General features: G+C 37.3%; 1 protein-coding gene across 3 annotated transcripts in view; it reads right to left on the reverse strand.

Moving 5' to 3' along the window:
• Positions 1–1,689: 1,689 nt before the first annotated feature.
• The window catches only part of GABRG3 (gamma-aminobutyric acid type A receptor subunit gamma3), a 290,448-nt gene continuing 275,358 nt past the window's right edge, over positions 1,690–16,779 (reverse strand). The window contains exons 7-10 of one of the 3 annotated variants that reach the window (XM_058824561.1): positions 13,613–13,765; positions 7,741–7,937; positions 6,214–6,243; positions 1,690–2,954 (exon numbers count right to left, since the gene is read on the reverse strand). In XM_058824561.1, the coding sequence (XP_058680544.1) occupies positions 2,676–2,954; positions 6,214–6,243; positions 7,741–7,937; positions 13,613–13,765 (659 nt within the window). In that variant the 3' untranslated portion in view covers positions 1,690–2,675. Of the gene's footprint in view, positions 2,955–6,213; positions 6,244–7,740; positions 7,938–8,421; positions 8,488–13,612; positions 13,766–16,779 lie in introns of those variants that run through there. The other 2 variants (XM_058824566.1, XM_058824560.1) reach the window with 2 other exon arrangements.

Genomic DNA, 16,779 nt, shown 5'->3' on the forward strand with positions numbered 1-16,779 from the left:
AGAGGAGTGCATTCAGGAACCTGCCAGCCTTCCATAAAAATCAATTTTTGATAACCCCAAATCAGAAAAAATTACACAGTAAAATATGTCCTCTGCTCTCACTGTAAGAGAAGAAGGCAGTAGTGTCTGAAGCTTCTTTCTTGATTTAGGACAGTGGAAAAATTGGAATTATTTGCTTCCATCTTCTGTTTGTGGAAAAAGTCAGAAAAATTGTCAATATGAATGGACTTAGCAGAACCAGTCTTTCAAAGAAGGATCTGCTGGGATTGTCTGCTTTCAGCAGGGCTCCTGAGCAGCCACAAGTGCAAGAAAAGCATACGCTCATCATCTAACACGGTTCCCAGAAAACTCACACAGCACGGAATTGTTAAATAAACATCACTTTACCTGTTCAAGATCTAATGGTGGAAGGCACCTGATTGTGCATCATTTGTCTGAATACTACCACCAAAATCAATTGATTGTGCAGAGGGTTTGCAGGATCACCCCTCTAAAGGAAAATGGTTTCCATTATTGGAATATTTCTAGTATTCTTCCAAAATATGGCTGAAGGTGACTATTAGAGTAGAATAATTAATAATTAGAGATCAGGATATCCAACTCAAGTTTAATCACCTTCTTGCACTACTTAAAATATCACTGTCATCCTCAAATTAAGTCTATACCTCCAAGTGCAGGACACAGGTTTACAGAGCAGTTAATTTGCTAATTAGAGTTAGCAAAATTTTCAACATGTATTTTGAAATCAGAAGGTTATCATTGGTTTAGAAGACATCAGATTGGGCAGATCTTTCTAAAAATAAGGCTTTGATTCTGCCTCAAAATATTTCTTTTCTGTGCTTCTAATTTGAATTTTTTCAGTCCTTACAGAAGTAATTCGCTTCCACAACCTAAACACAACTAGGTTTCAGATATTTGAGACAAGTTAAAAACAGAAGAAAGATTTTGAAAAATTAAAATTAACTTTTGGGTTAATTTTTTTCCCCCCTATTAAAACTCAGTGGAAGAACACAGCAACAGCAATGAGAGACAGTGATGTTTCAAAGAACATGACAGCATTTCTGTTCCTTTAGAAGTACTGTTGCATTAGCTTTTGCTTGTTTGCAGGGTTTTCCTTTGGAGGAAAAAGGAACTCCTTTCAAGTCACATCCACTATTCATTTTTTCATCAAATACTGCCTGGAAGAGACACACATTTTTTGAGTTCATAAAAATTATCTCCAAAAGGGAAAAGAAATAGAATTGTTGTTTTAATTATCTTTTAACTTCAATCTTTTGTAACAATTTGTCATGCAAAGGGTAGTGAAAAGCTATTGCTATTTAATTCTGGATGTATTTTGTTTGCTTAATAACAATTATGTAGACAGCCTGTAAAAGACATCACTTAGTTCAATACTATAAAAGTAGTTTTTGAAAAAATGGGTAGTTTAGAATTCAATGGTCAATACCTTGAAAAATACAAAATTGTTTTTTAGTGTAAAATATAGTTGAAAATTTTGGAAAAGAATGAAAAGAACCTCTTTCTACATGTGGCAGCTGTTTCATGTTTAATCCAAGTGTCACAATTGAGTTCCTGTAATGTACTATTCAAGCCACAAGTGTTCAGTCTTTAGCTCAGGCACAGGGAACAACTATTGTGAGTAAATATTGCAGTGTTTAATGTTATGAAAAGAAAAAAAAAGGCCTTTGGCACACCTGTTTTTCAATTTTATAATACAACTTTGAGAGAAAAAATAAGAATGCATGAAAACACTTTTTTAGCAGATTGAAATCTGAAGAAAGTCACATATTCCTGGTGCTATTATAATTTTTACTCATGGGCTATGCACTGTGAACTGCTACAATGACACAAACAAGAGAAATCTTGTCCTGCCTCAAGTACAGTACTTTGGAAATCAATGACCATCCTGTGTTTAATGAGTCATAGAAAACACAGTTAAAAGCTTGAAAAACTGTAGAAGTTATGCCTACAGCTGCCTCACAGATAGGCAAGTCTTATTTATATCCAAATGATAGCTTTCTTCTCTGTCTGCCTTTTCACCTCTAAGTTAAAACCAATATGTGTGGGTAAGTGGCTAATTCAATGAACCTCAGACCTCTAAAGTCATGTCCACGTTTTGATCCTACCAGACATTTCTTAGTGTCTCTTGGTGGTTATTCCATATCAAGGAGATCGTCAGTTTCCCAAAACCTGTGGTATCAAGCAAATTTAAATACAAAAGAGCATTTTCATCAGCTTTGGCTTATTTGCTAGTGCCAGTGTACATTTCTCTGAGCCTTAGGGATATGGCAGCATTTTGAAGAAAGTATGAGAATGAAAAATAAAAATTACGTATTTAAACTTTGCCTGAATTGTGAATAGCTCCTATGGTAAGGGACAATAGTAGAGATTTTAATATACAATAATTATTCATAAACATCGCTTACACTACAAATTCAGCAGAACTTGGTAAGAACTTTTTTCTTAAAACAAATAGCAGTTAGGAGAGAACTCTTCCATGTTTTTCTTTTTCAAGAAATTACATGTTAAAATTCTTCATCAGGCTCTGTGATGGTAAAAGTTAATGTGGTCTTTTAAATTGGAGATGAAACTGACTGTGTCCTTCACTTTTTCTGCACTTTCAGCATCCGTCCGCAGTGAGAAAACACAGCAGTCTTCACTGCTACAGGCAACATTTAAAGATAGAGGTATCCAACCCAGTAGACCAGGTTAAACAGCAGGAAGGATGTAGGGAAAAAGACCCTAGAGTAAGAGTCCAGTTCTAAGATGTCTATGTGAATCCGTCCTCTCCTCCACGAGCCTGATTTACACTCTTCATAACAACAGAAAAAGCTCTGACAGTCTTTCCCATCCAGACATTCATAGACACACGCATCTTCAAAATCTTGCCAATACATGGCATTGTTCAATGTGATGACTGTAGTTGGTGGTCTCATATCAAGTACAGAATAATTCTGAGGAGAGAAAAAAAATTGCAACAGTTTGACAAATTTCCCTGGATGGCGCAGATCAAAATTAATAATCACAGCAGAAAGCAATCATTTTTTCACACTTAGGAATTCACTTACCTGTCAGAATATAATTTGCAAGTTATTTTAAACACTTGCAGCTACTACATTTAAGGTGGATTCTCAAAAATAAGGAAGATATCCCCCCTCTCCATTTAATTATACAATGTCCTCCACTTCACATAGGTGCATTCACTGCCTCTTAACTTCACTATAATTTATAAGAACAGATTTGGTCAGCAACAGATAGTGATCATTTCAGTACAGGATTTCCTGTACTGAATCCCGAGGCATGTCCCCTCAGAGCTTATCACACTAACCATGCTCAGAAATAGGAATTTTGATGTCATGCATCCTCACAGCAGCATTCGTGCTTACAGACGTTTCCTTCTTCAATGTACTCCCTATTTACACTTTGTCAGCTTTTCTGTCACATCATTTCCTTGGCACGCAAGATGCCTTCTCACAAGAGTCTCCCCTCTCATAAAACCACCCATTCCATCTTCACAAGTGTCACCTCCTCCACTGACATCACTAGAAAAGGTCCCATCAGCTTTGCTGCCTGCCAGTACCATCCTGACAAAGCAGACACAGCCCTGGCAGCCTGGCTTATCTACCAGAGGCCCTTCCTCTCCCCGGCACTGTGCCAAGCCTTGGCTTTGCCTGCAGGAACGTGCTGGCTGTGCCAGGAACAAGCTGGTCACAGCTGCTTGTGTTTAGGAAAATGCTCTGGGCTCTTGCTTCCATACTACACAAAGTACTCAACATTTCCTGCTGAAGGTGTTAGGGGGTATCTGAAAACTTTCCTTCTGGATGTGAGAAACACTGGTGATATGACTGATGTGCCTCAGTAGAAATGTCTCCTTTTCATATTGACTTAATTTGCTTTCTACAAATCTTTTGGCATGCTGTAGTATTACCCATCTCATTAAAAATGCTGGTGCCTGAGCTAAGAACTTGATGTGGCATCCCTCTACTTAGATGTTGGCACTGCCAACACAGACAACTACACCTGAACAACTGACCTATGGAATCTATTTAATTACTTCTAGATACAATTCATTTTGTCATAAGTAAATGCTAAAATGTCTCAGGTGCATTCTTCTGTGAACTGCAAGCAGATTGCAATTTAGAAGCAGATTATTGCAAATCTATTTGTTGTGAATGACTTTATCTCTGAGATTAGATGACAGAAATTACACCTGTATGGTCTTTTCTCTGTTTTGTAAAGTTTTGTGTGGCTTGTTTCAGGGCCTTAAAATGTGCTGTCATGTCAAACAGGTATAAGATTATTGTACAACCAATCTTTTTTACTCTAGTACTATGGAAAGAAAAGACTGTGACTAGAGTATACATGGCGTTCTGCTATACCACTGTGTCATATATTGCATATTTATTACTGGTCTTTATGAACATTTCCAGCTCAGGGACTGAAATTTTCCATGCCTGTCTAAAATATTTATGTTTAAAAAAATAAAGGCTCAGAAAGGTTTTGGTGGGTGACGATAAAAAGGTGCTCTGGCTCTGCAAAGGAAACTTCCCCATATCTGGGGTATTTTGTTGTTTTTTTATATCAACTATCTGCTCAGGACAGAAGATAAAATAATTGCCCTAATAATTCAGAGAGATTAATCTCTGCCACGTAGGAGGTATCCTGAAGTGACAAGACACGAGGGGAAGGTGGATGGTCCCCCCCATGTTCAATGTGTCCAGCTGAGCTGGGGCTGGGAGAGCAGTGCACACACCGTGGGCACCATCCCACTCCCACCCAGGAGGTCTGCCAGGGCAAGGCACTTCTCCAGGGCCTTGGACACGGCAGTTCAGGTGCAGTGTAAAACATGCTTAATAATATTGTTTCTGACAAGGTATATGTGTGTTTTCTAGGAGGAAAAGAAAAGGCTTGGGATTACGTGAACATGGATTTACTAAGATTAATAAATTTCACCTTTTAAGTGTCATTACTACAGAGTTGAAAAAGACAAAATGATATCTTGAGAACCAGAGACATTGCTTGTTTGAGCTCTAATTTGAAGGTTTCTTTGTACAGACAATGCCCTCAGTATAGACAAAGGTGCTCAGTAACTTAGGGTGAAAAGAAAACAGCAGGTAAAAAAACCTGAAAAGAGTGAGTAAAAAACTTTAAAATGCTGTAGATACTTTCCAAGCAGATCAGAATGACTACCTCTAGATAAAGGCTTTTAAACCCTAATGTAATTTTAATTATCTTTCCCTATAGCTTTTAATTGGAAAAAGGAAAGTGCTGATACCCATTCAACATGCTCTGTTAACTTCATCTTCCAGAAAAGTCTGTCCAGGGAGTGACAGCAGTAGAAAGTGGATAGATGTGATGCTTGCTGTAAACCACTAATTGCCAATAAGCAGACTTTCTAAGTTATATGAGGTCTTAAAATACATCAGAGAACTCTTGTTTAAAAAAAAAAGTATATATTATTATTTGTAAAATGATAGGCTAGTAACATAGATCTGGCAGTTGTAAATGAGAAAATTCATCATATCCAACCTAAGAAATGCAAACCCCAGTGTTTGAGTTCTGGCTCTGTTCTTATCTGATGGCAGACTATTCAACCAGCTGGTAAACTGGCTGCAGGCTTGCTGAATGCTTTATATTTGCATACACTATATTGCAGGTATTCACACAACTTAGAGACACAAATTTGTGCTCTGTTCCAACTTTATTGCTACTCCACGTATTCCTTTTGTAGATAGAGTACAACTACCTGTGTTCAACTTGTGAGCCTAAATTATTTGAAAATCCACCTGAAAGCTTACTAAAGGTTTTGCATATGCATAAATGAACTTTCTTTTTTTCTGTGAAACTTAGTTAAAACTCCATAGAAGTTTATGACATAACTTGTGCTTATTACTTTCTCATAAAATGTTGTAACTTCTGTATTATATAAAGCGGACACACAAAATTTCTGAGGTAAAAATAACAATAATATTGTATACTCGACCCTTCTCCCTCTCATATCACTTGATAAGTCCTTATAGAAAGAGGCAGCTATGTTCCTCTGCCACAGCTGAAAACAAACTGACCTTTTAACAAAAAAGCAAAGCAATATTTTTAGTGAAGTCAGGGTAAAGCATAACATAGCAATACAGCTCTCTCAGGAATTAGTGCAAGTAAATGTCAACCATCTATTTGTGCCCCCAATTCTCTCACTGAATAAAGTAACTTACTTACCATTACATGACCAAAACTTACATCAGGTAGCTTAAATAAAGATAAGAAAAGAATTATTCAGGAGAAAACATATTTAGTGCTTCACATGCATCTATATTCAATAGTATTCCTTGGATCAAGCCCTTAAATGCATAAAACACTCCATGCAGTGTGTTCTGTATATATTCAGCATAATATTCTGGACACTTGAAAACGGCATGAAACTTCAACAGAATCCTTCAATGACTGGTTTTCATAGACTTAAAATATTTATTTAACCCATGAAATGCTCAAACAATAGGTAATTGAGCATTTTTTCTGGTCTTGATTTAAATCTTGACAATGTTGCATGTTTTCTCATGTCTTCATTCACATGTCTGGAATTACATCCTACCAACAAAGATACTCATGACTTTTTAGTTCAGTCTTTCTACAGGATGGCAATTTTAGTTTGATCACTAGCAAGTTCATTTTGATCTCAAACTTTTCTTTTGGTAACAATTTTTTGCTTTTGTGAGCAATGCATTTTGTAAGAAGCTATTTTAAGTTTAATGGAGTTGTCATTGACTAAGTCTGTGGCTTTCTAGACTTTCTGTAATCCCGTATTTGTTTCAGATTTTCCTTCATTAGTTCTTCATTCAATCATTTTCTATAGCTCTTCATTCAATCCCTTTTTACATCATGACCTATTATTCCCTAAATTTAGGCTTCTCTCTCCTCAATTTCCTTCTTCACATTTTTCCTATTTGGCTTTGATTTCTGATTTCAAATGTCCTTATTTCCTCCATTACACACAATGGCATCCAACATCTCCAACTACTGATTATGAACAAATAATATTTATTGCTTGATTTCGAGTCGCCAGCCCCTTTCCATATGTTTACACTGAGATTTTTTTTCTCTATTAAACTGCCCCCTCTCATTCTTATAGTCAGTTATGAAGTAAACCAGGCAATTCTTCCTGCATTATTGTTTTAGTTGATTCTAAATAGATAGCTTTTGTGTTTTTCTGGGTCTTACAATGAAAAGTTGTTTTTTGGCCAAAAATGAGCCATGCCTAAAACCTTTTTAAGTGACCTCCATTTTTGTCTTTGTGAACCTGTTGTGCACAGGGCTTAAACCAAATGCTAGTTCCCAGCAGAGACAATGAAACTCTGCTCATAAATATTTCTAGACCTGTTAAGCCATGAAATAGCAATGCATTTGAATATACATTGATGTGCATTTATTTGTATAACAAGCTATGCAATCTGTTTCAGTGGGAGACTTCACCAACTACCAGCACAGTAATTGGAGGACAAAGGATGTGTAGGCAGGGTTGCTGCTCCATGGTGAGCAGGCTGCTTCTGTTAGGAACACACCTCACTCAGCAGGCACGTAACTGCTCCTACTGCTACTGTGGGTGACTCTTCCATCAGTTTTCAGGGCAGATCACACCAGTGGGAAAATCTTGGAGGAGTGAAGTGCCACGGGATTACAGACTACCATTAAATGATTATCTGCTCTCCGAGCTGCACATGAAAACAAATTTAAATGCTCCCATCTTACCGACTTTTTCTTCTTAGTACAGTTTGGTTTCCTGCAACTTGAGTAGTAGTTGAGGGTGGCATACTCCATCAGAGCAGCAAATACAAATAGAAAGCATACAGTCACAAACAAATCCATGGCAGTGACATAGGAGACACGGGGCAATGACTTTCTTGCAATGGTACTCAAAGTTGTCATGGTCAATACTGTGGTGATGCCTGCAGGGAGAAACTTGAGTTAATTGTGTGCTACATCACTTCTTCATATCACAGAAGAATCTTTGGAAATAAACATACAAAACAGGAATCCAGAGTGTACCCAAGTAATTAATTTATTTGGTAGTATTAAGAAATAATGGAAAATAGTATTAGTAGTGAAAAAGTTATTTTGTAAACATGGATTTGCTCTGTTGTTTATTTTCATCTTTGCAAAAGTGACATTCCTATGCATCTCAATATGCTTTCCTTCATCTCTTCCTTCTGATCCCAGTAAGGCTGAAGATGGGGGTGAGGGAAAGAATGAAGAAATTTTTGAAGAGAAGTATGAAGCAGAAAAGATACTAAATCCAGAAAAATAAAATCAAGAAGGTTAGTAAGCATTGGAGGAAAAATGTTCTATTCCACACTAGTAGTGCTCTCAGGAAAATATCTTATGATCAAAAAGAGGTGTGGGGAGAAAAAAAAGATTCTGCTAAGATCTGACCATGAATTCTGAAAGTATGTCTTCACACCACTGCTTCCTTGGGAGTCCTCCAGTGCCATTTTCCTTCTGAGTATGGGAAATCAATGTTACTTGCTCAGTCAGAGTAAGACTCTCATACAAACTTCAACATTGTTCAACAGATGCAACATTAACAGAGCTAGCCTTTTTAATTCATACAAAGCATCACTTCTGAGATTGATTTAGTAATAGTGAACAAAATGGGATTAGTGTGAAATATCCAAAATTATAAAACCAGTGCTAAAATGAAATCTATGTCATGTAAGTTATTTGATTCCTAGTAATACATACAGTTTCTCTTAATTCCTGCGGAATAGCAGTCTTTCTATTCCCAACCTGTTATGAACTGCATGTCTTCTGATAGAAAAAAAAAAATCCAACTTCTTACTGGCTAGGGGAAAAAAAATAAAGCTTTCCCACAAGAAAGTCTCAAGAGAGAACCTTCTCAACAAACAGCATAGCCATAAGGTAATCTTTCTTTTTTTATAGTTAAAATGATATTTCACAATGGTTCATAGTATTTGAAATGGCAAGGAATGATGGAAGTTATGCCTCATAGTTAAATAACTTCTCACTAAAAGCACTCTGGAGAGAAAGAACTATCTGTGGATTACTTTTGACTACTTTCTCTTTATGAAGGATTGTCCATCTCTGACTTGTAAAGTTACAAGCTACAGTGATTCAAAAGAACAACCTTCTCCATTCAAGATAACAGAAAGTCCCTGGAAAAGACAGAAGGCAAATTATTGCCTGTGTCTCAACCTTGAATAATAATGATTACTTGAATTCCCTATATACCTATTACCCAGAAATAAACAAACAGGAAGTTTCTGAAAAAAATCACAAGTCAATAACCAAGATGAAAGCAATGCTGATAGGAAGTGTAAAGCAGGAATTTTGTGTGTGCCTTGGACATCTAAAAGCTATTTCCTGAAATCTATGCCACCTCCCAGTATAAGCAGATAGGGTAGGCATGATCCAGCAACCTCTCCAGACCCCTCAACATCAGGTCTGTACCCTGCTGATGGTTTAAAAAAGCTGCAAAGACTCTTTTTAGCCATTTATCACAGTGGCCAACTGCAGAGATGCCCAAGTGCAGGGGGTGTGAACTGGCTGGCTTTGATTTGACCCTTACTAACTATATGTCAATCGCTTTCTGCATGGGCTTGATCCGGGCCTTGGGAGTCACTGATTTCAAAAGAACCACATCCAGACCATGACATACCCTACAATATAAAATCAAGTTCTTCAACACTTCCTAAATCACATTTAGATTTCTGACACAAAGGTGTCCTTTTCTGAGCCACGTGTACATGCTTTCAGGCATTTTACTATCTTAAAAAAATCCTCAAAACCTATAGAGTTCTTCCAGTACAATACACAGAGTTCCATTTACCTGGACTCAAATGTAAGTTTTTGTTTCCCACTCATCATGTGATAGGACAGATTTTATTAAAAGGCTAAAAAAAATCATTAGTTTATGCACACAAGTCCTCAACTCACCTGTATCCTACTCCATGCCTTAAGCCTGAATATGAAACATCAGCTCAGCTCATGCTTGCAACTGGATTCTTGCTCACATTGTAAACAAGCACTGAGTTTTTGAAATGATGAAAATTCTATCTAGTGTATCAATTTTACATCTAGCAAACAGGCACACATTTTAAAATGTTAAAATGAGTTTATGGGGATACATACAGAGAGGAAAGAGAAAGAAGGTGCACCAGATTATATAATTTTGTATTTCTGTACATTTACAAATCAGAATATATGTGTGTGTGTATGTATATGTATATATGCGTGTATGTATGAATAAAATTCAGCACCATTATTTCCAGATACAATATCTTGTTTCCATATCCTTAGTTCATTTCATCTCTCATGCTAAGGAAATTCAGTTTGTTGAGTGGTTTCAAATGCATATGTCTTGCCAGATGAAATTGTGAAGTCTCTCACTTTGTGGAGTCCCGTATGGCAAAGTGAGCTTTGCATCTGTTATTGAAATTCACAGGACTCATGAACTATCTATTTCAACAGAACTTTAGTATCAGCTAAGGACAGCTCTGAGGTAACCTGACATCAAAATTTTCAGGTAGAAATTGTATGTGTAAGCTTACAAGTCTATACCATTTTGGGAGGTTATATTCTCCCAGTAAATCCCATAGCAAAGATGCTATTTGATATAACAAAAAGGATTGACTAGAAGATCAAATTATGCAGATCTACAGAATGCATGAAAAGACTCTAACTTTTAGATCATTGGTCTAAACAGTTATTTAAAATTATTACTGCTTGAAATCTGCTTACTGGACTGCCATATGCAAAGTGAGGTGGCAGGAGTTTCAGTGTTAGGAACTCTGGTCAGCAAAGCTAATTTTTAATTTTCTTGAGGTTATGTTGGTGGGACACTAAAGGAAATGTCTTCTGCTTTGATGCATGCTATTGCTTTTCGATAAAGTTAGTATTCCATCTTTCTGCTCTGGCCCTGTTTTGAGTACTTTCTTGGTTTTCTAGTGAATGAGGTAAAGATGAAATGGCAAGGAAAGCAACGTTCATTTTTTATTAAATATCATCTGTATCTTTTTTTTGCATCAACACATTTCTGGCCTTGATACCCACAGTATCTTTTTAAACTGCAGTTCAATCTTGCTCTGTAGTAACTACCCGGTCCTATTACATATAATACCCATTTTGAAAAGTACAGGGAAACTGAATGAAAGCTTCAGTTTAACTTAATTCCCTTCATCTTCACAGAAAATAACCTATTCTTTTTCAGATCATAACTTTTCTTCGGGGAAAAGTTGCCTCCTGACTTAGAACATTTTGAGATAATTTTGATTACTAGATACAAGCAGAAGCTGCAGAGTTCTTTCTCTTTGAAGGAAGAGCAGAATAACTCAGGATCAAAAAACACAGTTCTCATCCAGCACTCAAATTTTACTTCCATTTTCCCACTGACTCTTTAGGTGGACTTGAGTTAATCTTGTTGCCAGTCTTAGTACCTCAAGGTGCATGTAAAAAGGGGATTAAAGAACCAAGTTTTTAAAGAACGTTTTAATGTCTCTGGACATCACTGCTGAAAGAATACTTATGGTCCCAAACCCAAAATATTTTTTTCTCCCAGCATGGAAATGCATCAGCTAGCATTATTCAGAAGGGAATAAAACCTGTCCTCCATGTAACTGTGAGTAGTTGCCAATAACTTTGGAAATTATTCATTAATTTCAGAGAGATAAATATTTCCCTGGTGCTCATCCTTTACATTAATGCAGCTACACTTGGAGAAGGTTTGTTGCACAGAGTCTCTACAATTATTTTCAACTAATTAGTAGGACAATTTCAGCAGTTTGCCTTGGGCTGCATTACTCACAATTTTACCGTGTGCCACTGTCAGGATGTGGATGTGTGCTGTTGGTCAGACAGATCTGTAAGCAGCATTATAAATGCAAGTCTGCAGCACAATGGGAGCACCTGCTTACTGCATCCTGGGAGCCACTGTCGATTTGGGAGCAACAGGATTCTGTGCACAAAAGAAGTGACCCATATATACTTGGCTTCACTTTTAGAAAAGTCATATTTTAGCCTATGAAATTAAATTCTCAGTCAGAGTTTTAGGAGTGAGTCATGACATCCATAGAGAAGAAGCTTGAAACAACTCATTTTTATGTTCTTACTCCAAATTAATGACTTCAGTATCTGAATACACTTTTTCTCTGAACTTCCTGCTGGCTGAGGGTTGAGGTGGAGAGTCACACATTAGTGCTTAGTGATCTAAAATACTTCTGTGTCTGATTATGTGGAAAAATGAGCTTTGTGGTGTGGGGAACCACCCTTAGGTACAGGATTTGGAAAATGTTTATGGCAAATCAATAATGTAAAGTGTTTGGTGTCTTTTGTCTCTTTTTTCTTCTGCATTAAGAAGGATAATCCAGCAGGATGCTACGTGATTCTCCTCATGCATGGGGTTTCAGACTCCCTTTTAAAAAAAGATGGAGAACAGTCAATCTTTTCTTATCTCCCTTGAGTCACCTCATTTAAGAAGAAAAGAGTTCAATTTAAGAGTTCAGCAGAGAGTTATACTTAAGACCAATTGCTCAATTTTCTGGCTATCAGAGGCAAGTCTACCCAGCCAGGAACAGGCAGTTGTAAGCTGCTCTGCCCTCACCTGTGAATGGTCTTTTTGCTGTTCTGGAGGTGTTACTGGACAGCAGAGTAACTGTGAGTCTTTGTGTCCATCCTGTTGCTGGAGCTGTGGTGTACTGGCCCTTTGGCACTCACATGGAGGGAATGAGGACTGAATATTCCTTTCCTGTAAAATAACCTCAGAAAAATGGACCTACATAGTAACAAACTCCAGCAGGAGGATGCAATGAAGCACTGGGAATGGCTGAAAACTTTGACACAGGCTCCCCTTTTTTCCTAGACTGGTAGTTTACTGAATCAGTTCATATTGGCAGACCTGAAAATCATAATCTGAACTAAGGAATTGTTTCTCCTTTGGTTCTGATGTTTATATATAATTGGCTGTTACATACCCCTATACCCTTGATGCTGTCAAAACCTGCAGGTCTTGCTACAGATGTTAAAAAAAAAAAATCTAAGTCTAAGTCAACAATTCTAAGTGTACACTAAAGCACATTGCCAAAATACACATGCTGGTCCTGACAAAAATGAGTTTCTGGAAAACCTAAACCAGCATAAATATTCACAATCTATGAAAAATATCAATACACCCAGTGTGAAGCTTAACTTCAAGCATGCAAGCTAAAACACTTTGCATGAGTTAATACTATTATATCCCACAGTTTTCTGTATATATAAGACATAATTGCCAGTGGGGGAGAGTTACAGAAGGGAAGGAAGCCAGCAGTGCAATTAATTAAGTCTTCAAAAATGTCACTAAAATATCATGGTGAGAACAAGGAGACAGACATTAATTCAAGAGTTTTATGCAAAATAGGTGGCAGTGTCATCCAATGGGTCAGATTAGTTTACTTTTAATTACCCTGTTACAGAAAAAAAAACCCAGTGGTCTCAGTAATAAGTAGATCTGGTTCTGCAAGACGTAGTAGCAATAATCCAAAGGGTATACCTACTGGTCTCTTTGAAAGGAAGCTGACATTTTCAAATAGTAGTGCAGGAACACCAGAAAAGGGAATTATTAACAACTTACCTAATGCTGTTCTTGCTGGTGTGGCATCTTTTTTGATCCAAAAGGATACCCAGGAAAGAACAACTGTTAATATACAGGGAATGTATGTTTGTATAGTGAAGTATCCCATTCTTCTACTTAAGTCGAAGTAAATAGTCATGACTACATAATCACCTGCAATAATAGCACAAAAAGGAAATTCATTTGTATGGGAAACAGATAGTTGTTCACTGACTTGCTAATATTTTAACTTTCATAAAAACTGCATATGAAATATTTTTTAGAGTTTCAGCAGCATCTACACAGTAATTCTCATGTGAAATTTAAGTAAATCTTGCCATTCTAAAATCCTTAAATTTTAGGTCTCTGTGGAAATAATGTATTTGACAGGCAGAGCTTCTCAGCAATCATTCCGGATGAGTAAAGTTTTGAAAGGCATCTTGAATTTCCAGACATGCATTTCTGGATATCTTCATGGCCACAAATGTGAAGGTACTGTCATTCACCAGATTCTGCAATCACTACACACAAAATTCTTCCTTCTGGGGCTGTGTCTTCTGTGCCTTAATTTCAGGTTTGAGTGAGTTCTGTTACCTTCTTTTGAGATATGAATCTGAAAATAGGGTTTTTTTGGCAAATGTAACATGCACATGAGTATAACATGCCTTTACAGAAGAAGTTATTAATAGACACTAGAACTCAATGCTGGCATTTCAAAACAGTTGTGGCCATCTGTGGTATTTTCAGAAGGTCAGTCTGAACACAAGGTTTATTGTTTTGTTGTGTAGTAAAAATCATACATTCAAGAAATCAGTAAGAAGGTTAGTTTATCCCTCAGTACATGATTTTTTCACTGTATCTCTTCTGCTAATCCTTGTGATTCCACAGGGGATAATAATCTGTCCCTCCTCTCTCCTCAGCAGAGGCTACTGACCTTATCATCTCTGCCCTACAACAGCTCTCTCAGCCTCACAGATGTTCACTTTATGAGACAGTCATGGTGAATAGCAGTAATAAAACTGAACTGAGACTGATTTCTGTACTTCACTTGAAGTAGGTTGCTTCCATTTCAGATGTAAAGGAGAGCTTATATGCCAGAGAATTTCTATGTGGTTTTGTCTGACTGCATCAGGTTTGGCCTAATAAATTTTATGGCTTCTTGTTACAAACCTTAACTTTCTAGAGTATGAATTTGCAGAAGGCATCATTTGCAATAGTTAAGTAACTCTGTCTTCTTACAGCAAACCATCACAAGAATGAAGAAATTGGAAACATATAAAGATTAATCCCCCGAGGAATGTACATACAACTCGCCCAAGCAGAAGCACAGTGCGTTTATTAGTTGAGGCAAATTAAAGCTTAATCATCCAGTAACAGAGGACATATAAAGAAATGCATTTCTTACAATGGATAATTTGACTACAGCTAAATATTATATAAAAAATAAATTAACTCAGTAAGACTGACTTTCATTCAAAGCATCTCTGAAGTCACTGTAAAATCAATGAATTGCCATAAGTTAGAAACTTAAAGGTAAATAAAAATCTGATGGTGGGAATTTGGGAATGTGTGAAAAGGAAAAGTTCCTACATTTAAAGTACATCCATTTGAGGTAGATATATTTGGAAGAGGTTGACAAGCCTGTGAATATTTCCATAATGCCTCTGTTAGACCAAAGCAAACATTTTCACAACAACTGTGCAACCCCAAGAAACTGGAAAGTCATTTCAGAAGCTGTCCTTAAAGGGATCACTCTGGTTACAACTAGGAGGTATTGCAGTGCATCATGACATTGTGAGCTAAGGATTATTGTCATTCCACTAATCCCCATCAGTCTTCTCTGTGTAGGGAATGGCACCAGGGAATTGATGTGGGTTAGTCACCACAGGTTCTGCTGGCTTACTGTTTGGCTAGTTTGCCTCACTGAAGAAAGACTTACACCACAGAAACGAAATAATTTCATAGAAACAGGTGTAGAGTCAGGTGGAATGTAAACCAGTGCTTTCACTGACATGAACAAACTGAAAAGAATAGAAGTGAGTAAAAAAAAAGCATGTTAATGAGTCAAACATTGTCTACCAAGGTAGAAGAATGAGCAAAAATGAAATCAAAGACTCTACAGGAAATGTGTCAAGCCTTTCCATTTCCTTTACTTAGTTCCTGTATCTAGAGCTGTGTGTTTATGGATAAGCTGCCTGAGAATGGTATAAAGTCAAGCACAATCTGCACACCTCCATTGTGTATAAAATGTATGACACAAACAATTCCAGTACCCACACAGGTCACTGCTCCTCTCAGTAGTGTGGTCATGAAACCCAGCCCAGCAAGCAGGAGTAGGAGTAGATACTGCACTGTAGGATACTGGGAAAGTAATAAAGAGTCTCTGCTTCCAAGGCCTTTGATGAAAATAAACCTGATAAACATGAGAGTGGGAGAAAATTATGGCACATTAAATGACATAGAGAGTCCATCATCACAATTAGTCATTAACTGATTTAGTGTCTTTCAGGCAGGATTAATTTCCTGTGATTTTAGACATCTAGAAGGCAAATTCTGCAGATAACCTGCACACTGTGGCCTCCTTTCTAGACTTATGAAAAGAAATTGGTACTTTCAGTATATGGTTTGTCTTGTCTGCTTTAGAAGCACATTTTAGAAGGTGAATGTATTCAAAACATTTTCATTTCTCTCCTGTGATTAAAAATCAAGAGTGTAGGGCAGAGATATGGACAAAACCTGACCACATCCCTTGATTCCATGGTGGGAGCTAAACTGGGCTACTCCTGGGAGGATGACAAAGTTATTTTATTTAAATATAATAACCTTCTTGATATTTTAAAGGGCATTTTAGTTATTTTCTTCCTTTTCCCAGTCAAAATGGATGTCTTCATCCTTTAGGATACACATAACTCCTCTGTTTCCTTCCTTCCTTCCTTCCTTCCTTCCTTCCTTCCTTCCTTCCTTCCTTCCTTCCTTCCTTCCTTCCTTCCTTCCTTCCTTCCTTCCTTCCTTCCTTCCTTCCTTCCTTCCTTCCTTCCTTCCTTCCTTCCTTCCTTCCTTCCTTCCTTCCTTCCTTCCTTCCTTCCTTCCTTCCTTCCTTCCTTCCTTCCTTCCTTCCTTCCTTCCTTCCTTCCTTCCTTCCTTCCTTCCTTCCTTCCTTCCTTCCTTCCTTCCTTCCTTCCTTCCTT

The sequence above is a fragment of the Ammospiza caudacuta genome, chromosome 2 (genome assembly GCF_027887145.1).
Source record: "Ammospiza caudacuta isolate bAmmCau1 chromosome 2, bAmmCau1.pri, whole genome shotgun sequence".
NCBI classification, from domain to species: Eukaryota; Metazoa; Chordata; class Aves; order Passeriformes; family Passerellidae; genus Ammospiza; species Ammospiza caudacuta.